At 52.4% G+C, this 25,057-nt stretch overlaps 1 protein-coding gene across 1 annotated transcript; it reads left to right on the forward strand.

Moving 5' to 3' along the window:
* Positions 1-5: 5 nt before the first annotated feature.
* USP48 (ubiquitin specific peptidase 48) lies at positions 6-24,064 on the forward strand (the record flags this gene model as incomplete). Its single annotated transcript, XM_010722877.2, has 27 exons — positions 6-28; positions 529-649; positions 821-971; positions 2,118-2,245; positions 3,695-3,819; positions 4,122-4,230; positions 5,463-5,596; positions 5,827-5,909; positions 6,179-6,358; positions 8,448-8,573; positions 10,479-10,628; positions 12,755-12,955; positions 14,202-14,316; positions 14,450-14,580; positions 15,875-15,946; positions 17,327-17,451; positions 17,601-17,723; positions 18,330-18,391; positions 18,862-18,972; positions 19,591-19,718; positions 19,919-20,025; positions 21,305-21,409; positions 21,985-22,140; positions 22,385-22,510; positions 22,675-22,723; positions 22,996-23,022; positions 23,124-24,064. Coding segments are annotated over 27 exons (2,991 nt in total), but the record flags the coding sequence as incomplete, so codon positions are not given.
* Positions 24,065-25,057: the final 993 nt, after the last annotated feature.

Genomic DNA, 25,057 nt, shown 5'->3' on the forward strand with positions numbered 1-25,057 from the left:
TGGAGCCCTGCCAGCGCGGCGCCTGCCGGTACGGACGGGTCCGGCCCGAGCTCCCGGCCCCGGGCCTCGCTTCCTTCCCCCACCGCCCCTCCGCGGTTCCCGCTCTCCTCCTCCCCCCGGGGCTGTGTGGCAGCGGCTCTCCGCCCCTCCTGGACCTTCGGGGCCGTGGCCCTCCCCCAGTTCTCTCCGTTGTCCCCCGCGCTCCCCAGAGCGCTTTTCCGCGTTATCTCCGGAGCTGGGGGGGTCCTTCTCCCTGTGTGTCCCCGGATACGCGGCCCTGGGCCGTTTGGGCCGGCACCCCGCCCTGGCTCCCCTCCCTTTTGCTCCCTCCGGCTCTCAGCACACCCCTGGGGCTCCCTTTCCATCCTCTCTCTGTGGGCTTCCCCAGTTCTCTCCCAGCCCCGTGTTTTGGGGAGAGGTGGGATGCTGCCAGTCCCTCTTGCTGTCTCCACCTCCCCCTCCAGCCCCCCAAACGAGGGGCTCTGTCCCTTCCACGGGTGACGGATGGTCCTGGTGCTGGTCCTGCAGGAGGAACTGCCGGGGAAACCCCAACTGTCTGGTGGGCATCGGGGAGCACGTCTGGCTGGGCGAGATCGACGAGAACAGCTTCCACAACATCGATGATCCCAACTGTGAGCGCCGCAAGAAGGTGCAGCCTGCATCCTGCCCCGGGACGAGGCGGGGGGGCACCTCTGTGTCACACCTGTCCCAGCTGTTAGTGGGATGCACGGTGCCTCTGCTGCTCCCACCCCAACTGCTGCATTTCTACTTGCTTTTCGGCAGTGGCAGATGATAACTGTTGCTTTCTTTCTCACACCAGAACGCATTTGTGGGCTTAACGAACCTCGGCGCCACATGCTACGTGAACACTTTTTTGCAGATGTGGTTTCTTAATCTGGAGCTCCGGCAAGCCCTCTACTTATGTTCCAGCAATGAGCACACAGTCGGAGAGAGCATCCCCAAAGATAAAGGTCAGTAGAAACTTATCACAGCAGGTGTTTTTTTTTTTTTTCCTGTGAATGAAGAGATCTTCCTTGTTTTCTTCTAAAACCTGGCGGTATAGACTTTGAGAGTACATTTATGGTGTAATGCTACAACTGTTGATTCCATCTCTGGGTGACTCTTCAAGTTCTTCACTCAGCTTTTAGGAGCAAGTCAAGCTAAACCATCCTTATCATTTCTCAAATCACAGTGATCTGATTTGATTGAAACTTGGGGTTTTTAGTCAGAAAGCTGTGCTTAATGCCATGGATGGTGAGGGTTTCGGTGCTGGATGTGAGGGGCTTTGGTGCTGTACCTTCTGCATGGTGCTGCGCTGGAGGTGTGCTCTGAGCCGTCCTGTTTTTGTGATACTTAGTGAACAGCATCTGGCTGTTAGGCTCAAGCTGTTTTCTGACAGCTCACGTTGGATGCTGCGGGATGTTTGGCCTGTGCTGGGGCTTGGTGCTGTATGGGCACCCAGCAGCAACTCAGCTCCGACCTCTTTGCTCACTGCCTCTTCTCCCAGTGAGTTGGAGAAAAGAACTGGGAGGAAAAAAGTAGAGCTTGTGGGTAGAGATAAGAACTTTTTACTAAAGCAGAAAAGGAAGAGGGAAATGACTGTGATGATATTTTACTGAGTATTTATAAAACAAGCGGTGCACAAGGCAGCTACTTATCACCTGCTGACTGGTGCCCAGAGCAGTGGCTGCCACTCCAGTCTCAGTTTTCTGGTTTCACATGATGCCGTTTGTCATGAAATATACCTTTGGCTGCTTTAGGTCAGCTCTCCTGGTTCTGTCCCTCCCTGCACCTTGTGCTCTCCAGCCCCCTGGCTAGCAGGGCAGAACGAGCAGCTGGAAAGCTGAAATGTCCTTGGCTCTGTGCAGCACTGCTCAGCAACAACTAAAACATTCGGATGTTATCAGCATTGTTTTTCTCCTAAACATAGCATTGTATCAAACACTATGGGGGAGATGACCTCTGTTCCTCCTGAAACCAGGACAACTAGCTGTCATCGCTGACATTAACAACATCAGATCTCGTGATGGTTTAAAACAGCCCTACTAAAGTGTGATTTTTAGTTGTTCTTTGTACAGTTAACTTGTACAGTTTGTCTTTTTTTTTTTTTTTAATAGACTATGAGCCTCAGACCATTTGTGAGCATCTTCAGTACTTGTTTGCCTTGCTGCAGAACAGCAGAAGGCGATACATCGATCCCTCTGGATTTGTCAAAGCGCTGGGCTTGGATACAGGCCAGCAGCAGGTAGGCTTGAGTCTTGCCTGTAATTACCTTCTCTAAGGAAGCATGAAACTGCCCTTTTAGGTGTTATTTGAGCGATCTCTGAGCTGGGATCTGCTGTTCAGCCTCATTTGTACAAATACAAAGGGAGGAGAAGTGCTCCTGGTCCTCCCTGGCGTGGGTGCAGGAGGAGCAGTGGGACTGGCACCGTTAGCACCTGCTCCAGAAGCACTGAGCTTGCTGAGGAGTGAGCCAGGACCAAGTTTCCCAGAGCGGAAGGCACTGGGAAGGGCTTCGTGTTGCAGAACTCCTCGGGGAGGCCGAGGTCCCTGTGGGATGAGAGCTGGCTGAGATCCTGCATGAGCCTGTAAGCAGAGAACGTGCTTTTGGGAGAGGTGAGCGCAGCATGGGGCTGTTCCGGATGCTGAAGAGGGCTGAAGAGAAAGATAGAGCTTGGAAATGAGCTTTGAGTAGTAAGGGAGGAAAGCTGAAATTGGAGCCAGAGTGCAGGCATACAACGCCTGGGGAGGACGAGGGGAGGGGAAGTCGCTCCTCATCCTTGGGAAGGAAGTGGTCGTTAGTGACCAGTGAGGTTAAAGGCCGGCCAAGTGCCACGTGCCGTTGTGACAATGGTAAGAACCAGAGAGAGGAGCTGTGGGACCGCAGCAGGCACAGCACTGAGAGGAGAGCTGAGGGCTGGGCTGGCGGGTGAGGTGAAAGCCAGCTTGTTTTCTGGAAGAGAAGGCAGAGGAGGGCAGTGGAAGCAAGGAGGGGAGAGGCAGCACAGAAGGCAGAGTGCTGTGGGGAGAGGACTGCCCTGAGGTGTGTGGAGCAACTCCTGGGCCTTGCAGGAGGAAGGGAGCAAAACCGCAGTGCAGCTTCTCAATTTTATTTTCCCCCATCTCACTCGGTGCAGGCAGCTTGTATTGTGTGCTGAGGCTTTGACTAATGAGCATTAACAAGATAGAAAGCTCTGCAGGAATGGCAGGCTGGAAAGATTTGACTCCCACCTAGCCACGCTGGGGCAGGGAATGATTAGTGCTCTGCAAGCTGCTCCTGCATCCCCTTTGGAGCTGCTGTGATCTAGCAGGGCAGAGCAGCGTGCCATGTCTCCATGGCTGGGCAGCAGGAGCTGATGTCTGCACACCAGGTGGAGCACGAAGGGATTGACATGGTTAACGAGCCGCTGTTTTCCATCCAGAACCCTGCGAGCAGCGGGGCAGAAGTCAAAGCCACCCCAAGCTGCTGGCCCGGAGCCAGCCTCGCTCCTGCTGTGCTCTCACGCTGGGAGCCTTGTGCTCCTCTTAGGCAAATTCCTCTTTTCTTTAGTTCTCCTGACCAGTCTCTTTCTATTCAGGGCACGCTGAAGTCTCGGTGCAGGCTGTGTGTAGGGCTCTGTAATTTGCAGTAAATTAGCAGTGATTGTGCTCTGTGCAGTGGCCTATTGTTAAAAGCCTTGGCTTTCTGTTCCAGGATGCCCAGGAATTTTCCAAGCTGTTCATGTCTCTGCTGGAAGATACTTTATCCAAACAAAAAAATCCAGACGTTCGAAACATTGTTCAGAAACAGTTCTGTGGGGAGTACGCCTATGTCACAGTGTAAGTATGTGGTCTTTGGGAAGAAAAACATCTGAGAAGAATATGAGGGGAAATTTCCCTCCTGACAGCTAGAGCAGGCAGGTAAGCTGCTGAAATGCTGTGTAGGAGGCTTCTGGAGTTGTAAGCAGGTGCTCCATGTTTTACTGGTAGGTGCTGTTATCCTGCACACAGTCCTGCACTGTTGTGACATACCACATTAGCTGTTACATAGCTACAGGGGGAGGGTTACTGGTGACTGGGGAGTTGCAGCTCATCAGCTGGTGAACTTGTCTCATGCATTTGTGTTTTCTTTGTTATTCTAGCTGCAACCAGTGCGGCAGGGAGTCCAAACTCGTGTCTAAGTTTTATGAGCTGGAGTTAAACATCCAAGGGCACAAGCAGCTGACAGACTGCATAACAGAGTTTCTCAAGGTATGGGCTGGTTGATTTGTGAGCTGTGCTGTTCTTAGTGAGGTGTTTCCATTCCCTCCATCAACCAACAGCTTCTGAGGTCGGTATGGGCTGCTGGAGCTGAGCTGCCTCAGGGAGATGAATGCAAAAGGAAATGCTTTGCTGTGAACCCAGAAAAGAGGACCCAGTCATGCACTCCAGACAGGGAGGGGGGAGTGGCTCTGGGCAGAATTGCTGCACATGCGCATGTAGCAGCTTTAAGAAGCACTCAGAAGCTGTGTTTAGTCATAATGCCTTCCCAGGAAAGCTGGGAAAAAGCCCCCGAAGCCTGACCGAAAGTGCCTGCGTGCTTTGTCATGGATAGCACTGGGAGAATGGCTGCTTTTTGTGTTTTCTATATCTGTGCTCATCTGCATAGCAACAGGAGGCATTCCCTGCTCTGAAACATGCTCTCAAAAAATACTAGCAAGGCCCCAGAATAGCTGAGGGAACAGCTGCAAGTGCTCTTTTTTGACTTGAAAATCTGCTGGAATCCAAAGTTGCTGCCATGTTTAAGGCTGGAGGTGTGGGTGCAGAGCTAACCTGTAGTGTGACGCTGCCCTGACTAACTGGTTGCTCTGCTCCTGGAAGGTGTGCTGGGAAAAACAACAGCACTGTATGTGCACATGAAGGGACAGCTGCACGCAGACAGCAGTGCTGCTGCCCTGACACGGGGAGCTTCCATCTGTGTGGTCCTCCTCCAAATGAAATGGTAGGATTTGGAGGTCTAATCCTGCCACTGGCTCTGTCCAGGCACAGATTCTCCTTTCCCTGGCTGATGTGTGTTTTGCTGGCTCCAAAGGACTGTGATTTCCAGGCTAAAACGTGGCTGTACATTAACTTGGTCTGTGTGATCTCCTAAAAGGGCAGTTCCTTTGTTTTCTTTCTCCTTAGTCCTAGTGGTATTAAACCAACTTGATGCACTTCAGTCAAGTGGAGAGCAAACCTGGTAGCCTTGTAAGCAGCCTGAGGTCTGGCTTGACATGTAAAGTGACAGCAGTCTGCTATGACTATGCTGTAAAGTGCCCTTATTAGCCCAGAGGATTGCAAATTTCCAACCTGTAGATTACTTTGGAAGGCAGCTGGGTGGAGACTTAAATGATTAAAGTAACTTCGGTGATTTCCAGTCTCCCGTGGGTGGCTTGGGTTGAGGGGCTGACTGCAGGGGTAACCTGTTCTCAAGATCTTTCTTTCTGCCCCCCCTCCCCGGTCAGGAAGAAAAATTAGAAGGGGACAATCGTTATTTTTGCGAAACTTGTCAGAGTAAGCAGAATGCCACAAGGAAGATCAGGCTGCTAAGTCTTCCATGCACACTCAACCTGCAGCTGATGCGTTTCGTGTTTGACAGGTAAGCCTCTCTCTGGAGCGCGTGCTGTAAAAGCAGGAGTGCCTTGGGTGCTTGGAAGCCCTTTGGAAACCCATCTGCTCTGCTCTTTCTGCATTGGTTTGAGATGTTGAGATTGAGTGCGTGCATGAGCTTCTCTTGGGATGCTCGATGGGCTTCGAGGAGAGTTACTGTGAGATGTGAACTGTTACTGCTGTCCCCTAACTGAAACTTGGCCATTTGCCTTCGCACAGACAAACTGGCCATAAGAAAAAGCTGAACACCTACATTGGCTTCTCTGAGCTGCTTGACATGGAACCTTTTATGGAACAAAAAAGTGAGTAGCACGCTGTGGTAGTTGACAGTTACCTCTCAACAAACGAGAGGAGGTCTTGTCTAAATCTGGTTGTAGTTGGGGAATTTGTCCAGAGCTGTTGGAAGCCTGAGCAGCAGCTGTCTGTGCCTAGCTGGGCAGGTTGCAGGAGTTCTAACTAGCAATGTGGAGAGGGCTTGGGCAGCTAGGTGCAGCCTTTGCGTGCTACCCTGCAGAAAGCTGAAGTGATGGGGAAGAAAGCAGGAGCTAAATAACCACTATTTCCCTTCCAGATGGTGTCTATGTGTACGAACTGAGTGCTGTTCTCATACACCGAGGTGTGAGTGCGTACTCAGGGCACTACATCGCCCACGTGAAGGACCCACAGACAGGAGAGTGGTACAAATTCAATGACGAAGACATTGAGAAGATGGAGGGGAAGAAACTGCAGCTGGGGATTGAGGAAGATCTAGGTAAAACCTTTAAGTTGTGAGTGCCCTTTTAAAATAACTCTTTTCACGGAGGCTGAATACGCAAAGGCCCTGATGCTCTTAAAAACAAAAGTGCTCCTACACATGCTGTCACATCTTAGGAGTAAGGTGTGAAATGGCAATTCTGTTAATTGCTGCCAGATCTTCGTCATTGCAGCCCCGTGCAAGTGTTTACGCGCACCTCGTGATCACTCCCTTTTCTCTAGTATTTCTCTTGCTGCCACGTAACACGCAGATAACACGCTGATAAGCTGTGGTGCTATCGGGGTGGAGCAGCTGCTTCCTTGGCCAGCGTGCAGAAGGAGGCTCAGGAGCAGATAACAGCATGATTTTCAGTTTCCTTATCGCGCTGTTTTCATTTCTGCTGCGTTGTTTTAATCTTTGGCTGTATTAGGAGGCAGCAGAGAGTTCGTACCAATCTCAGTCCAAAAAATCCAAGATAGCCTTTTTCAGTTTGCGCTTCTTTCTTTTCCTTCCGTTGTGCTGTCGCCTCGCCTCCTGCTGGTGTCCTCTTACAGTGCCAGTAACCCATTCCCAAAACACCCTCCCACCTGGGTGCTTCTGTTATGCTGCATTTCCAGCACCAATCATTGGACTTGGTGAAATACTGCCTTTTTTTAAAGTATCCTTAAGCAACAGCTTAATGAAAACATGCTCTTAGATTCGTGTTCAAAGCCTAAGTACAGCTGTGGGATGCTAGCCTGCCTCTCCTCTTGCCTCCTATGCAACACCTGCATGATGCCACTTTATTTTCAGCTCTCTTGCTAGTAAACACCTTCTTGCATTTCATCATGGTGTGCATCAGTGCAGGCTGCTGCCAGAGCAGCTTTGTCATCCCGTTAATGTTTGACTGCTGTGTGCTCTCAACCCAATTGTGAAGCTGGCTAGACATCTAGTGGTGTAAGGGAGGAAAATGAGCCCTGAGAGGAAATAAAATGTTCTCAGCCTTTTTTCTTTAACCTCACAAGTTACCCAGAGGAGCAGAATAAGATGCAGATGGACTGCTGTGGCCTTGACCCTCTTAAGGGTTGTACTTAACTGCAAGAAAGTGTTCTTGCTGAAGAACAGAGCTGCTTGGGTGGGAGTAAAGCATGCCTGGAAGCTCCTTCAGGCTGGAAGCCTTAACATACTCACCAAATGTTAAGCAAAATAGGAAAGTACTGATTTTATTTGCCTACTCCAAGAAAAACTGGAATTTGAGAGTTGCTGTTTTAATTACAAATGCATGCAGCAGCAGGAGGAGGTTGGCAGTGCAAAGCAGAGGTCTGTTGTAGGGGGAGTCCTGAGGCCAGGCCTTGCTGATGGGAACAACAACATATTTGGAGAAAATGCAAAATAAAGACCATCTTGGAAGTCCCCTAGATGGCGTGGCAGAAGATGGATGTAATTTTTCTCCAGAATTTGGGAGAGAAACAAAACGACACTTTTTAGACCTAAGAACTATTTCAATGTTTAGTTTATAGTTTGACCCACAGAGGATTGGGATTTTTTAGTATGTTTGTTATTGCATTCACACACAAGATGAATTTTGACTCTGCAGCTGTAGATAACTTTGCTGTCCTTGCCTGGCAGTCTGGAAGCAGTTGCTCTTGCAACACGAGCTTGCATCATACAACAGCTGCTCTGAGATGAGCATTTCCACGGCTGTTCGCTTCACCAGAGCTGCCCAGCAGAACTGTCCCTGCGTTGTTTTTACGTCCACAGTTCTGTGCAAGTAGATTCTCTTCCCTGAGGATGTGACCCCGTTCTTTGGTGTCAGGACACCAGCATTAAGAACACGAGGCAGAGGAGGAATGTTTGTGCAAGAGCTGCTTTTGGCTTGGCAGGGCCGAGCTGGGGAGAGAAGAAAGCCTCTCTGGTGGAGGGTGGTTTACAGCAGGGCCCTCATTTACTCCCTCTAACTGTCCTGCCTCCAGGAATGCTGAAGGAGTTGGGCTTGCTTTGGGCTGAAGTTTGGGCTGACGCCAGGCCTGCAGGAGCATTGCCCAGCCAGGTGGCCAGCTTGGTCTGTTAAAGGGGAGCCCGTGAGCGAGCTTGTGTGTTCACTATGTTCTGCTTCTCTGTCCCACAGCAGAGCCTTCGAAGTCTCAGACCCGTAAACCTAAATGTGGGAAAGGGACACACTGCTCACGCAATGCTTACATGCTGGTGTACAGGCTGCAGACCCGGGAGAAGTCGCTGACGGTGGAAGTACCAGGTAAGGGGGAGCACTCCTTGCCTCTCCACCTCTTCTGGAGCACATCCGTGCTCAGGGCTGTGCTCAAAGGACCTTTTGCTGTCTGGTGCTGCACAGTGAAATGCTGTCTCAGTGTGGATCACATGCAGCAAAGTTTTTGGACTTCCCCAGCACTTGGATCGTGTAGACCTGATAATGTCACCTCTGGGCCTGCTGGGGACACCTTGTCCTGTGGGGTCCTCTGGGAGGGGGTGAGGAGGAGGTGATGTCCCACTCGGATTGACTGTCAGTAGGGACGTGCTGTGCTGGAGGGGAATAGTGCTGGTATCTTCTGCAAGTGCTTAATCTCTGCCAGATTCAGGATAGATGGCATAAAAACAAGAGGCTGCGAGCCTTCAGCAAGAGCTCTGTGTGAGCACGTTCATATCTTGCTTTAGAATTACTGGGGGTGGCAGAAATCCCTGTAGGTTTGCCCTGTGGATTTAATGATGATCAGTGTTTGTGTGCTACTTGATCCGAGTTGTTAATTAGGCCCCTGGTGCTGGTGAGGCTGCAGGTGTGCTGCTCCTTCTCCCTTTTCTGTGGAGCAGGGCCGACGGAGGTGTTGCTTCCCCTCAGAGCCGATCTGTGTGTCAGCATTCCTCATCATTGAATGCAGGGGTGGGGGCTGGTGGTGGGGGTGAGCTATACAGCTTTGTCCAACCCTCCAGGACCCCCCTGATCTCACAGCATGAAAGCTTTTCAGCCCTCCTCCCCCCCACCGTTTCAACCTCAAAGCCCACCCTCCAAGCCTTGCAGCTCAGTGCTGGTTTGTGCCTCCCATCGACCTTTCAGCCTCTTTGCTGAGCTCTCTTAGGCTCCCTTCCCTCCCACCCCTCTGCCCAAAACAATACTCGGCAAAACTTCCCCACCCAGCTCTGAATTCCTGAGCAGCCCTGCGGTTGCCTTTGTTTCACATGGAGGCGTGCCAGGTACACGAGCAAAGGGCAGCCGTCAAGCCTGGTGGTTTTGGAGAGGCTTCATGCAACTGCAAATTCGAGGCATGTTGCTTTGATGCCGTTAAAAACGGCTCTTCCAGCACAGCAGAGAAGTGCAGCTTGGCTCCCCAGTGCTGACCTGAGGGCAGGCGGGTCTGGCTGCTGGTTCATAGTGCTGAGTGTTTTCCCAAGGTGGGTGCTGTGTTCTCTGGCTGCACAGGCATTCACCTTTCTGAAATATTTTAGCTCTTCAAACTACATCTAAATAGGAAAAGCCTTCAGATAAGCCACACCATACCCCTCTGCCAGACCAGCATTGCAAGGGAAGTGCTTTATCTTTCTTCACTCCCAAGTTTTTTTTTTCCATCGGTGACAGCGAAAATTCCCATTACTTCCACCTCTGCGGCAAGGTGAGGATCTGCCCTGCGTATCTCTGGTCTCATCAGGGCTTTGTGCCCTTGCTTGCAGCACAGAGCTGCGCGGGGCCTGCAGGTGCACCTGTGGGACAAGGAGCCCTCATTTCTGCCCAGAGCAGCAGCTCTTTGGCAGCAGGAGGAGCTGCTGGGCAGTGCTGCGCCTGGTCTGTCCTGCCACAGCATTCACAGCCTCTGCACTTCACACGGCTGCCAGCGCTCGGCGTTGGCTGCTCAGCAAGCAGGAGGTTTCTGCAACACAGCAAGCATTGCTTCCCTGCACGGCCCTGGGTAAATGATTCCCTTGGGTGCCTTGTATCCTGCAGGATGGCAGCATTTAATCATCTACTGCCATAAGTATTGGGAAGAGCAGTGTCAGTGCGTTTTGCTTCCGGAACGACCTGATATGTCGGTAGCCACAGGGGGAATTCTTGGACTTAGTTGTTGTCCCTAATAACTGGCTGTGGGGCCAGTGGCCGTCACTGCATTTCTCCCCGAGCTGATAGGTGGCTTCTTCTTTGTCCCTTTCCCCACAGCTTTCCTGCAGGAGCTGGTGGAGCGTGACAACTGCAAGTTTGAGGAGTGGTGCAATGAAATGGCCGAGATGCGCAAACAGAGCGTGGCCAGGGGCAAAATCAAGCACGAAGAGGTGAAGGAGCTCTACCAAAGGTTACCTGCTGAAGCTGGTCTGTAAGACATTGTGGTAGTCTTTTCTAGTAGCCGTTTGCTAAGATTAATGATGTTGTGTAACTAACCTGCAGCTCGGCCCTGTGGCTGCGGCCCTCTGGGCAAGGAAGGCGATCACTGCTTGTTGTTGCTGTGTGCATGCTTAGGATTTGCTTCCCTTCACTTGCTTATCTGCCTTAACCTATTTTTCTCCCTTTTTGTTCGTTCTAATGGCCTTTGGCATTGCTAATTCCCTTCTTGCTCCATTCCTGTCAGTCTCCTGTGTGCTTCCATGCATTGTGACTGCTTGCTTCTGCCCGGTGAGCAGCTCGTCTCGTTAAGAGCTCAGTGGCATCGAGGCAGAATAACTGCCCAGTCTCCGATTGCCAACTCACGTCAAGCTGTGGTGCTGTTGGTCTAAATTAACCTGCAGGTAGCAGGGTACAGGAATGCTTGGCCTCCAGCAGAAAACGATTTGATTTATCATTGCTGAGGCTTCGAAGCTGCGTTCCTGAGCTTCGTAGCCTGTCTGACGAGTGACTGAGGTTAATCCTTTCCTCCTGCTCCCTGCATCTTGTTGCCTTAGCATGCCTGAGCACAAGGATCCTTATCCCCTGCTGCCTTTCTCTCCCATCTTTTTCAAAGCAAGCATACAGGAGCTCGCTGTCTGCCCAGCGTGGGGAGATTCCCTCCACTCTGCATCTCCTAAAAACTCCCAGCAACTGGAATTAAAGACTTCCAGATGTTTGCGTGGCCTGTTAGACAGTTTGCATTGTTTCTAGCTTTTAGCTTGCTTCATGCTCAGAACCAGCAGCAAGATTTAAGGAGCTGAGCAGCAGCCTTTGGCTGAGGACTTAAACCTCTCCCCTGCATGTGTGCCTGCTTGGTCCGTGAGCCCAGGTTGAGAACACTGGAGAAAACTCACGAACCAGGGTGTGTCACAGCTCAGCTGCAAGGCTGAGGGGTGTTAAAATGTCACCCATAAATCAAAGCTGCAGTGGATGGTCGTGATGGAGGTATGAATATGCCATGAGTCACCATTAGAAAGGAGTAACAAGCACAGCCCTGGTGCGTTTTTATCCCCTTCAGCAGCAACAGAATAGCTTGCTCTTGACATTCCTACCACGATAAAGGAATAAATCTCAGCTCCTCTGCTCCTGCTTTAAGGTGCTGCCCTGGGGACAGCGCTGCCCTCGCTGCTGTCACAGCCTGAGTGGGGCAGTGCTGCTCAGAGCTGCTGCAGGCCCCGTCCCTCAGGAGCTCTGCTTCTCCCTGCAGCTGTGCAGACACATTTTCTGCCAGCTTTGTAAAGCCTGCCCCAGGAAAAATAAAAGAAAAACCCGTCCTTTCTGGGGGAGGCGGCTTTCATCCCTAACTAGCAAAGCCTTTCTGACAGTGCTGCAATTCTCCAGAGGTCACGGCTGTGCAGCTTGGCAGCATTGCGTAAGATGGAAACACTGCTGCTGGATCCTGCAGGAGAGAGGGTTTGACGCCAGGCCTCGCAAAGCCCCAGTGCAAGTTTGGGGGCTGAGTATTTTGCTGGAGCTTCTCTGTTGCTTCTTGGTGTGAAATGATGGACGTGTGTTAATTTGAAATGGGCAGAGGCACTGAGATGAGCCGCTTGGCCGTGCGTGCGTAAGTCCAGCAAGCAGCTTCACAATGCTCCACTCCTTCTGTCTCTGTAACCATATGTGTTCTGTGGGTGTGTGCATCACTATGGGTCTTGAGGTGGAGGTGCAGGGATGTCATACAAAGCCATCTCACAGCTTGTACCGATCTGACCCACCACTGACCTGAACCCTGGCTCTGTGCTTCCCCTTGAGCAGACAGGAGCGAGCCTGCTGCTCTGCTTCAAGAACAAAAAGAAATCGTGTTTGGATTTTAAAAAAAAAATTGACCAAGTCACCGTTTGCACTGTAAATCTCCTCTGTCTCCCTGGGCCATTGGTAGGAGCAGCCCAGAGGGCTGGGCAGGGAGCTGCGTCACATGTTTGCCAACTTGTACCACGGAGATATAACCACCTGCCATGGCCTGTTCGTTTGTGAAAGCACCGTTGAATATCAGAGTAATTATAAAATGCCATCTGCTGTGTGGCTTGGTGGCTGACACGTATGGGCTTGTTTCTCTCCTTGTTGTTCTCTCCCAGGTTCCCCGTACGACTTCATCTCTCTGGAATGGCTGCAGAAGTGGCTGGATGAGTCCACCCCTCCCAAACCCATAGACAACACAGCCTGCCTGTGCTCGCACGGGAAGCTGCATCCTGACAAGATATGCATAATGAAGAGGATATCTGAGTACGTGGCTGACTTCTTCTACAGGAGATACGGCGGGGGACCCAGGCTGAACGGTGAGCCTTGCAGGTCCCCCTCCTGCTCCTGCTGTGCTCAGCATGTGCTCAAGCCTTATTCTGGGCCCGGCGCCTCGCTGGGCCATCCTTTATTACCATAACTTTATTTCTGTGCTGCTATTTCCAAGTGCTTCGGGTTGTTTTCGTTTTTTTTTTTTAATCACTCAATTAAGTTAGCATCCCAATAAATACAGTTAGTCTGATTGCCGGGCTGGTTTCAGGCCTGAATCCTGCTCTGCCTAGGGAGAGCTGTGCACAGAGGAATTCCTGAGAAAGCAACAAAGTGAATTCTGTGAAATAGTATAACTTGCATGTGTAACACCCCAGACTCTTCAAAATGTTTTTTAAAGCCTGATGAGAAAATCTCTGTCCTCTCACCCCCACGCACCCCAGCCAGTCCTGGGCTGCCTCATTCGCTGGGAGGACACACCTATCAGTGAACATGCTGCTGCTGCACACATCTGCCATGTGTGTGATTTGTGGGCAGGGCTGGCTCTGCAGTCCCTGGGCATCTCTGAACTGAGCTCCAGGCTTGGTTCCTTTTATAAAGGAGCTCAATAGCTCCCACTGAGACCAAATTAGCTCGGCTCCTGCTAGGCACTTCTAGGGAAGAAATGCAGCTGGCGGAAAATCCCATGATGCAGGCAGGTCTTTTGAAAACAGGGCAGCCATTCTCAGTCTGCTGGAAAATCACCTGCATTTTCTTCATTGAGGATGACAGAGAGGGAAGGATGTGAGTGTGACCCCCTGCTCCCATCCCAAAGTTTAAACCCGTGTGCAGGGCTGCTCCTGGTTCTGCACAGCATCACAGGAGGCTTGGAGCTTTTCTGGGCTGTTAGCTGGCTGCTTACAGGAGTTCCCTGAGCTGGGTGGCAGGGAGTCCTCTCATCCCATGAGTGGCACCTTGGAGGTGTCTGCACAGCACCTTCGTGCCACAGAAGAGCAATGACACAGCCTTTGGGGTGCATACCTCAGCCCCCTGCCTTCTGACTCCCACATCCACGTGTCAGTGCAAGCTCCCTTGCAGCTCTCTGCATTCTGGTACCAGCAAGCTGGTGGAACAGGCAGCACCTCAGCAGAGGAGTTGTACCATGGCAGTTCCCCTGCTTACATGCCACACCTCAGGTTGTGACACAGGGTGACCGTGGTGTGCATGCCTTCCACATCTCTGAGCTCTCAAACCAGCTAGATGCTCAGCTGCCCGTGATGGAGTGTAACACAGTGTTTCTTTTCTCCCCCTTCCCAGTCAAAGCACTTTGCAAGGACTGTGTGGTAGAAAGGTGTCGAATCCTGCGTCTGAAAAACCAGCTGAACGAAGACTACAAAACCGTCACCAACTTGCTGAAGATAACAGTCAAGGGGTATGTGAGTCCTGGTGCTTCTGATGTCTTCAGAGATGTTTTTAGCTGTGCTTGCCACTGTCCAAATAGCTTTTTCCCAAGCTTTTACCGTTTGGGCTGTGATTTGCATTGCTGACGCTGCTGTCTTCTGCAGGAGTGACGGGTTTTGGGTTGGAAAGGCGTCCTTGCGGAGCTGGCGTCAGTTGGCTCTGGAGCAATTAAATGAGCAAGACGAAGACGCAGAGCACAGCAATGGAAAACTGAATGGAAATGCACCAAACAAAGGTAGTTCTGCTGCCGTAGAGCTCCACCAGCTCTGACTGATCCCACTAACAAAAGACACGTCAGGTGTTCTGGCGTGTGTTGTTTTACTTCCCCTTTATGAGCAGGGAGGGAAGGCACTTCGGGTAGTTTGATATCACACAGCCTTAATTTCAGGAGCTTTTTATTTGATAAGCTTCAAAACTGCCGGGTGATCTTCGTACCCGAAGAAGAAGATGAGGTAATAAGTAGCTTTACAGAGCTGGGTACAATAACCGCCCCAGACACATGATCTTTTCATCTCCTTTTATCTGAATGAGAGTGCGCAGGGGGAGGAAGAAGCATGAAAATTATCTTGGGGATGTTTACTGCGAAGGCCTGCGGATGAAACAGCACAGCTGGTGGAGCAGCACTGGCAAAACACGGTTTAGAAAAAAAATATCATGAATTGGATTCTCTTCTATCTCTCTATCATATGTTTGTGACGATGTGTGGGGATTTTTATTTGCCTTCTGTTCTCTAAGCCTTTAGAAATCGGATTCCTTTTGAGCTTTTTTCCTTTCATAACTGAGGGCAAGGAGCTCATTTGAATGGAAGTGGAGATGATCAGCTAATTGCATTGATCTCAGGCTGGAAGGCTCCGAGAACATCAGATACTGCAGTGATGCTATCTGTAGGGTGCTGCTGGGGCTGGTGGCATCCACTGAGAAAAGGGCACTTCTCTTCCCCGTGTCAGCAGCTGAGGGGCCGTCCCACGTGCCATTCCGTGGGGTCACCTTGATCTGAGAGCAGGCTGCACCTCCCAGAAGTGCACTGTAGCTGCTCACAAGTCAGCTTGCTCCTTAGTCACATTGCTGCAAACTGTCACATTGCTGTTTTTTCTGTTACTCCTACTTGATGGCCAATGCTTCTGTCTGCAGAGCAGTTCTGAACTCCAGCGTAGCAACGTTCGTGCTGGATATCAGAGCATGGAGCAGAGCAGACCTTGCAGTGATGCTCCGCTCTCACCTAGAGGTTTGGGTTAGCTCTGAGCAGCGAAGCCCTGCGGTGCTGCAGCTGGAACTGATGCACCCTTTGTCATCTCACAAAGGATGCTCTTGTGCTCCACGCACTTCAAAGCACTCCTACGTGCAGTGCAGCCTGGCCTGCAGGCACACAGGCCCATGTGTTGGAGAATAACAGAATAATGCTTCCCAGGTTTCCCCTGGGCTGAGAATTCTGCTGAAGGGAACCAGGCTCCTTCCCCCAAGGGTGTCCCCTTTCTTTCGGAGAGAAATGGCGCAATCTTCTTATTTTTATTTTATTTTTTTTTAATTAGATGAAGTAAATGAGGACAAGAGAGAGGAGGAAGAAGAGTTAAATTTTAATGAAGACATTGTTTGCCCACATGGTAAGTCTCTGCGGGGGATGGAGCTGAACACTTCTGTTGTTGCCCACTGCTCCAGATGTCAACCTCCTAGCCTGGGACCAGCGTGAGCAGTCACCACAGAAGCATGTTTTTATTCTCATTTTCACATTTCCTGACATTTAAAAACATGGAGCAAGTGGTGCAAAGGGCACGAGCCCAGGCCAGCCCCAAAGGAGGAACGTGAGTGCTGCATGGGGCTGCAGCATGACTCTGAGAGCAAGGGGAGATGCTAGAGAAAGCAGGCAGCATCAGATCGTTCTCCCTGTGTCAGAAGCTAGCCCAGGAGCATTTACCCCTCAACTGCAGAAACTGCTGTTTCTGTTTGCAGCCGGGGCACCGGGCGTATTGATTCCCCCACCTGTTGTGCTTCAGTGTCCACTTACCTCAGGCTGTGACCCGATGTTGGCTGTTTTGCTTGGTGCTTTGCTTGGTTGGCTACACCAGTGTTTGGACCTCACTGCTTGCCCGACCTGCCTGTGTTCTGCTGGAGGCTCCTGCTGGCAGGCGTCCATCAATTAGCAGCACACCTCCTGTCGTTAGAGCTCATCAAGGCTGTAGGATAATGGCGTTTAAACACTTACAGTGCTACCTGCTTTTCAGAGAGTGTAGTTCCCAGTGCAGCAAAGCTGCTGCTGACAAACAGGAGCACTTAATGCAGGCATGCAGTGTGGAAGCAGGCTGCTAGGGCTGTGGCAGTGTTATGCTGCTCAGCTGCCCGTTGATCCAAAGCTTTGGGCCGTATGAGAGCACGTGGGCACCTGGCGGGTTGTGTTTCACCTGCTGGAGGTAACCTTTGGCTCCTCGTGGAGAACAGCCCTCCCACATCTTTGTGCTTCAGACGTTCCTCTGCAGCGTATGGGCTGAGGTGTAGTTTGGGTAATTGGGCCTTAATTAATTGCTGGTTGTGTGGTGCATGGGGCAGCTGAAGTTACGTAGCAGTGATTTTGTTTGCTGAGGGTGCAGGAAGCACTCAACTCTTGTTCCACAGCGCATGGGTTTGTCTGCAGCCTGCAAAACAGAGTCACCCTAACATCACAGCTCTATAGCCATGGTCAGGGAGCAGCAGCCTGGTGCCCCCATTGCAGTCCTTGCTTCTCCAGGCATCTCCCCTCCCAGCTTCCCCATGGTCTGTATTTATCCACTGCTTGAGGCTCTGAAACCTAAATGTGAATTCAGGTCTTCGGTTTTTGGCCGTCAGAGCAGAGAAACGATAAAGAAGTTGAAGGTGACTTCGTGTATTAGTTGGGCTCTTTTTGCTGACATGAATGCCTTCCCCCACACTGATACCCACTAATCTCCTCAATCTGGTTCGGTCGCTGAGTGCGGCGGGGCAAAGCCCTTCTCCTGCCTGTCTCCCTGCAGGTGACCTGTGCATATCCGAGAACGAGAGGAGGGTGGTGTCAAAGGAAGCCTGGAAGAAGCTCAAGCAATATTTCCCAAAGGCCCCCGAGTTCCCAAGTAACAAAGAGTGCTGTTCCCAGTGCAAGGTATCTGAATAGCAAACAACACTGCCCCTCTGCTGGCTGTAAATATGTGGCCACGTTTCTGGTTTTCTCTTCGACGTTCTCCAGTGGGGAAAAACAATGTCACCTTCGAATAGCTGCTAGGAACTGAAGCACCAACCTGTTTTGTGCAGATTTTGGAGCGCGAAGGAGAAGAGAACGAAGCACTGCACAAGATGATGGCCAGTGAGCAGAAGACATCCCTCCAGAACTTGTTCCATGACAAATGCCGGCCTTGCCTGGGCAGCTGGCCGCAGGTAGGGGCCAGGGGGAGGCTTTGGGGTGGAAGCTGTATCCCTGGTGAGCTGCTCTGGCGCCGAGCCCTGCCTTTGGTACACGGGGGTCCTCGTGTGCCAGTACAGCTGTCACTGGCCTGACAGATAAGCAGGGATGGTATTTCTCGATGGTTACAACCATCCCTGGAAGTACCGACGCAGTGCAGCCCTACTGATAGTGTTCAGAAAGTGGGGTGGGGGCAGGTGGGGTGGTCTCAGCCCATGCTCAGGGGTACACAGAGGGATCTGCTTCAGTGCCCCCCAGTCCGAGGAGTGGTACTCAGCCAAAGGAACCCCAGTGCCAGAGAGCTGCTCTGGGGAAATGGCCGTTTCCTGCTATGAATTAGAGGTAATTGGATCTGAAGCTAAATTAACTTTGTAATAAACACAAGATTAGTAATGTAAGTGCTCGGTACTTGATCTCAAATTATTTTACTTGGCTTTCCCAGCGCGCTTGGATGGAGTTGTCATGGTAAAAAATGCTGAGGCCTCAAAGAGAATGAGCGCTGCAGAAAAGCTGAACAGTCATTGCCTCTCTATTGTTGGGTTAATTAACAGATGGTCGTGGGGTTTATTTCTCCCTTCCAGGAGACAGACGAGCTGTATATTGTTTCACAGTTCTTCGTAGAAGAATGGAGGAAATTTGTCAGGTAACTGGGCTGAGCTCTTTGGTACTTTCTGTTTGGTTTTGGGGCTTTGAGTTGGTGTTGCCCAGAGCTGCGTGCGTGGAAACAAGGAAATGATTTGGAAGGACTTGGACCCTGCTCTCGTAGCAATTGTAATACACTGCAAGAATCCGAATTTCCTTGTTTACCATGCCTTAACCAGATGGTCAGATTAGATAGTAACCTGATTAGTTTTTTCATCTGCCTGGAGCTGTATCCCAGGCAGAGGTCACCGTTGCCGTGGGCTGCGTGTGGTGCGGGCTGTGCGGGACAGGAGCACAGTTTTGCAGTGCTCAGGAGCACAGCTCTGATTCCGTGTTGGTGGCAGTGTCACATTCCCCATTGGAATGCCATCCGCACGTATCCACCTGCGATTTCCTTTTCTTGCTGCCTGCAGACTTGTGCTCTCTTGCTCTCTGTGCCATAACCTCCCCCATCTCCCTTTGCCCGAGCAGGAGGCCGACGCGGTGCAGCCCCGTTTCCTCGTTGGGGAACAGTGCTCTGCTCTGCCCCCACGGGGGCCTCATGTTCACCTACGCTTCCATGACCAAAGAAGACTCCAAGCTGTGAGTTCCTTCTCCTCTCACCTCCTGCCTTGCCTTGCGAGCCCCGGGGAGCTTCCCAAAGCTCACTGAGCTGTGGCGACACAGGAGCGCAGGCTCCCCCCAGACAAAGGAACGCAGCCGCTTCCTCAGGCGTACCTTAGTGTAAATCTCCATGCAGGGCGAGACCCAAATTGTCCAAGGATGCTGGCTCAGGAAAAAAGAGCTTACTTAAGCTTGGCTAGTTCCTAACAATAGCCTACCCGGAGCCTGTCTGGGGCGTAGCAACATCTAGCTGCTGAAGCTTTGCTTTCCTGAGACTTGTCCCCGGAGCGCTGGGCGCTGGGCTGGAGTTAATGCTCCACAGCCTTGCTTCTGCAGCGAGGCAGAACTAACAGCAGCAGATCTTCCACTTCTCTCCTCCTCCCTCTGGCCATGCGCTGGGCATGGCTGGAGCTCAGCAGCGTCACTAAGGACACGCCGCTGTGCCTCCGTTACCTTGGGCACGCTGGCCCTTGTGTAGCTGGGGCTGCAGATGGGTTCTGCTGCTCCTCTTGCATTAGCAGACGGGAAGGAAGAGGGGAGGCTATTCTCAGCTCGGCGTTCCCATGTCATAAAGCACGTTCTCGTTTCTTTGCACAGTATAGCTCTAATATGGCCCAGCGAGTGGGAGAGGATTCAAAAACTCTTTGTGGTGGATCACGTCATCAAAATCACCCGCACGCGAGCTGCCGGGGAGCCCGAGAATGCACTGTACAGCTCCGAGCCCCGTGAGTGAGCTTTCCCTGCTGCGTTGCTCCTCGGTGCTGCGGGACCTGGCTCTGCTTGGGCAGATCCCTGCGGGTCCTGCTGAGCTTGGCGGGCACCCCTGGCGCTGTGGGTTAGCGAGGAGCGGCGCCGGGCAGGTGCAGTGCTTGCTGTCTCCAAGGAGCTGAAGCAATTAAATGCCTTTTCCTTTGTGCCTCCCCAGAACTCTGTCCAGAATGCAGAGAAGGGCTGTTATGCCAACAGCAGCGGGACTTGCGTGAGTACACCCAAGCAACCATCTACATCCATAAAGTGGTGGATAATAAAAAGGTACGGATCTCTCCTTCGCTCCTCCCTCATCCCAGCACCATTTCATTGTTCAGAAGCTGCCCCAACTGTGAACCCACGTGGCCAGACGAGCGGCTGTCTGCAGGCAGGGCAAAGCAGCTCAGAGGCTTCTGCTTTCTTTCTTTCTCCCTCCCAGCTCTGTTCTGAGGGCGAGGTGGAACCCAGAGATCTGCAACTAAGCTGTGAGAGCAGAGCACGGAACATGGTGTGGAGCCACTGCTGTGGCTTTGCAGCCTGCCTAGGGGCTGAATCCCAACGCAGTGCTTGGCTCCGGTGTGGAGGAGGGCTTTTTGTCGTGGTGCTGGACAGGGCTGTGAGAACAGGCTGCTATTCTTCACCCGGCAGCTGGGGCTGGCAGGAGGGGGCGAGAGCTGGCAGGCTGATCCCTCATTGGTGGGGCAGTGCCCACAACAGTACTCAGAACTGCTGCTCCCCTCCTGCCAGCTCTGCCTCACAGTCAGGGAGCGCTTCCCAGTGCTGCACGGCCCTGTGCAGTCAGCAGTCAGCCTAGGGCAGCACTGCTGGAATACAGAAGGCTCTGGGGATGCTGCAGTTGGTGCTGAACAGCTGGGAGTTGTGATCTTGAACTGCAAAGACGTGGATGGGGAAGGGAGCTGTTGGACAGCTGGGGTGCAGAGCACAGCTGGGCTCCCTGCAGACTGCAGGCGGAGCGTGGCCATGCGAGCACCCAGCAGAGCTGTGCAGCCTGCAGAGCCACGGGGAAATGAACAGGGTGTTGCGTTCTGTACGTTGGTGTCAATTATTTAGATTTCGTTTACTTAGGAACTGCAGACCCATAAATAACAGCGGTGAGTGCTTCTTTCGGGCTGCTGCAGGGATGGATAAGTGTATAATTTACAGATAATACTCCTTTCTCTGGGTTAGGGCTTTCGTAATACACTTAGTTGAGTGGAGGAGCAGCCAGCTAATGGGAAAGAAATCAGTGCAGGCCCCCAGAGACGTTCCCTTTGCCTGGAGAGGTCTGGAGCTGCAGGAAGCAGGATGTCCCCGCGGTGGGGTTTGCTTGGCTGCCAGCAGCTGCAGTCCAACAGAGCAGCTCCAGAGCTGCATCTTCTCCCAAACCTGGTCCCTATGGCTCAGTGCAGCTGGGGGGAGAGTGTTCCCTGAGCACGTGGAGCGGATCTCTGGGTTTCTCTAGCTCGGTTCATTTGATCAAGGTGGCATCCTTGAAGTCTTGAAAGCTGTTTGCCAGGATGTGACAGTCTGGGTTAGTTACGGAGAATGATTTTTATGACTTCAGGTAATGAAGGATGCTGCTCCGGAGCTGAACGTGAGCAGCTCAGAAGCTGAAGAGGAAAGGGAGGAAAACAAGCCAGAGGGGGAGCAAGACCCAGATTTTAACCAGGTAGAGATCAAAACACTGTGAGGTTCCTCTGCTCTGCACCCGCCTCTTTGAATCAGTGTGATGGAACAGCTCTCCTCTGTTTGCATCTTACGGGACAGAGGGAAAGCAGCAGTGCCCACGTGTCCCATCCTGGCGGTGATACCACACGTTTTGTCTCCATTTGCATTACTGGGGCTGGTTTTGTGCCTGCACTCTTTGGTTTTAAAGCCAGCTAAGTCAGAAGCCTCTGCTCAGAGACCTGCCCACTTGATGTTTGGGTCACCCCGAGTCCTCTTATTTCTAATGCTACGTCCCAAATGAAGGGACACTGGGGGCCGTGCCTCCTGGCACCAGGGCACTGCCGGTGCTGTATCGTGGTGCAGATGACACCGTGGTGCAGAGGAGGGATCACTGCAACATCAGGATAAGCTCAGTGCTGGTGCTAGGAGCAGAAATTGAAGTTTCTTTGGTCCTCCTACTCTCCTGGTGGTATTGCATGTGTCTAGTGCTCCCCTGGGGCAGTGCTGCAGCCTGGGAGGGAGCTGAGAGCTGTGCAGTGCCCACGGCTGAGCTCCTCGTGCCTGGCTCTCTTTCAGAGCAACGGCGGTGCGAAGCGCCAGAAGCTTTCACACCAGAGCTACATCTCCTACCAAAAGCAGGGCATCCGGCGGAGCACCCGGCACCGGAAGGTCAGAGGAGAGAAAGCGCTGCTCGTTTCTGCTAACCAGACATTGAAAGAGCTGAAAATACAGGTAAGGTGGCCTTGCTGCAAGAAACGTGTCTTCTGGAATAAAAAACCCATGAAGCTAATAGTCAGGAGAGTGCAGCTGGGAGGAGATGGAGGGAAGAGTTTGAATCCCCAGCAGAGGGGTGTGTGTGTGAGTGTGTGTGTGTGTGTGTGTGTGTGTGTGTGTGCTGCACGCAGTCTTTCTGTGTAGCTCAGCAGTATGTTTTTTCCTCCACAAAAAACCAGCGTGTCTCATTGTGTTGGCACAGATCATGCATGCATTTTCAGTTGCTCCCTTCGACCAGAACTTGTCGATCAATGGGAAGATCCTGAGCGACGACACGGCGACGCTCGGCAGCCTGGGCGTCATCCCCGAGTCCGTCATCCTGCTCAAGGTAAGGCAGGAGCAGCGCAGCTCTGGGAAGAAGGAAAGCAGAGAGCTGGACTGCTTTGCTGAGCTCTTTCCTTGCAGCTTTTTGGGGAAGGAAGAGCCTCCTTAAGGAGCGTGACCCCACGCAGCTCTGCCAGGCGCTCGCTAACTGTCTGCTTTGCTTTCCAGGCTGATGAGCCAATTGCGGATTATGCAGCGATGGACGATGTGATGCAAGGTGAGGGAGGGGACCCCTGTGTGCTTGGGGGGGGGTCTGGGATTTGGGAGGCTGCCTCGCCGCCGTGCTTCTGGAAGGATAGGGGCGGCTGCATAGGGCTGTGTTGGCTTTGGGTTGAAACGTGAGGGGAAAATTGAGATGTTGAAGCTTTCCTGTGGCTGTCGGCTGGAGGAAAGCTGAGCGCCGCAGCACGCTGCGCTCACACAAAGGATCCTTTTAGAAGTGACTGTCAGGAGACTTCTAACATGATGTCTCTCTCTTCCCATCCCCAGTTTGTATGCCTGAAGAAGGATTTAAAGGTGAGAATCTCCCCCCCCTCCCTTTTTACTGAAGCCCACGCTGACTTCAGCTCCGCCTCGCCAGCGCTGTAACTGCCGGGTGGTTGTCTCCTTGCTCCCAGGGACTGGCTTACTCGGACACTGATGGCTTTACAAGCACTGGCAGAACAGAAGAGAAGAGGATTTGACATGGTAGGGCATTTAGAGAGAAGGTGGATACGGGACTGGACTCTTGACTCTTCCGGAAGGCAGAATCCCATTCTGAAATGACTGCCCCCAAAATGCCTTATGTCAAAGCAGATTGCACTGAAGGACATCCTGACTTCAAGAGAACGTTCCCCATTTTATATTTAATAAAGCAACAGTAGGGTTGGAAAGTGTAGCAGCAGAGGCAGCATGTGCCAGGTTCAGACAGATGTTTCCAGCAGGGAAGGCGGGGGCATCGTCTGTCCCAAAAGGAGTTGTGATGCAGTAGATCAAAACCACCTCGATCTGTTCTCCGGTAACTCTTTAGGCATAACCTGCTTCCAGATAATCCCCTCTTTGATCCGCTATTCCTCTTTCAGTACAGCATGAAAGTAAAGAAATTGTTCGTTGTGAGGAATGTTTTCTCATCCATTTCCCTGCAGTGTGAGCCCTGTGCTCCCGGGGCTGGGCTGCCCTCACTGCACCGCTCGCCTTCGCAGCTTCACTTCCAGACGCGACTGCTCCCAAAAACCACACGGTCTCTCTCTCTGTGAGCTGTGTTTTTAGAAACGTGGGCTGTTTTAATGACTTTTGATAACATCTTTCTCTGGTCCGTTACTGCCAAGAGCCCTCTGCCTATCGCTTCGGACCCACCAGGGCTGCGTGGGCCCCTGACGAGAGGTTTTCCCTCTGTTCTCGTTTTCAGGAATGCACTAATTAATTTTTTTACATCTCCAGCTCCCAGAAAGGATCTCTCCCTCTCCCCAGTTGCGTGTTTGTAGCAGGAGCTAGTGTACCACTTCCAGACGAGGGGAAAAAAAAAAGGGGCACTGTTGAGGTATCTTCATAATAAAGTTAGACGTTTCCCGTTCTGTCAGAGGTTTGTGGCTGCTGCTCTGGGCACCCTGCTCTCCCCTGGGCCTGCAGCCCTCCTGCCTGTTGGCACCCACTGCTTTCCTTGAGTGCAGCCCACGTGCTCCCCTGCCCTTGGCCAGGCGATGCTTGGCAGCCCTTCCCGAGCAGATGCAGTGCTGGCTCGTGCTGTGGGACAGAGCTGCCCACATCCCTGCGTGCCTCCAGCCCAGGCAGCTGTGGGGCTGAGCCCTCACTGTTCCTGTGCTGGCACTGGGCCGTACAGCAGTGCTCCCTCGGGGCAGCAGCTTGGTGCCAGCCCTTCCCAAATCACGCCTCCCTCCTCCAGCCCCAGTCACTGCTCTGGGGGATGTTGAGGGCTCCTGGGGCACACCCGTGGCATGGGGACAGGTGGCTGGCTGGATGGACTCTGGACTCCAGGGATGGGAGATTAAATGGACAGATGGACAGATAGAATCACTGGACACCAGAGTTGGGAAGTTGAATGGGTGGAGGGACAGACAGGTGGACTCACTTGGGCACCAGGGGTAGGAGAATAGGCAGGTGGGAGGATGGGTAGACAGACTCACTGTGGGCACTAGAGATGGACAGATGGATATATGGGCTCACTCTGGCCAGCAGGGATGACGGAACAGATGAATGGATGGAAGGATGGACAGATAGATGGACTCACTCTGGGCATTAGGGATGGGAGAAAGGATGGATGGGCACAGATGGACACCAGGGATGGAAGGATGGGTGGACGGACGGATGGACAGACAGGGAAATGGACTCACTTTGTCCCCAGGGACGGGGGGGCAGATGTGGGAGTGCTGTGGGTACCGAGAGTGGGAGGACGAGGGCAGCCTGGCAGCTCGGGTGGGAGCGCCGTGGCACTCTGTTCACGGACGGACGGGCGGATGGAGGGGACGCTGAGTGCCCGGGCGGAGGGTACGGGGCCGCCGGGTCCTGCTCCCGCCGCCCATCCCCATTCCCCCTGCGGGTCCGCCGCCGGTTA

The sequence above is a fragment of the Meleagris gallopavo genome, chromosome 23, assembly GCF_000146605.3.
Source record: "Meleagris gallopavo isolate NT-WF06-2002-E0010 breed Aviagen turkey brand Nicholas breeding stock chromosome 23, Turkey_5.1, whole genome shotgun sequence".
In the NCBI taxonomy this organism is placed as follows: Eukaryota; Metazoa; Chordata; class Aves; order Galliformes; family Phasianidae; genus Meleagris; species Meleagris gallopavo.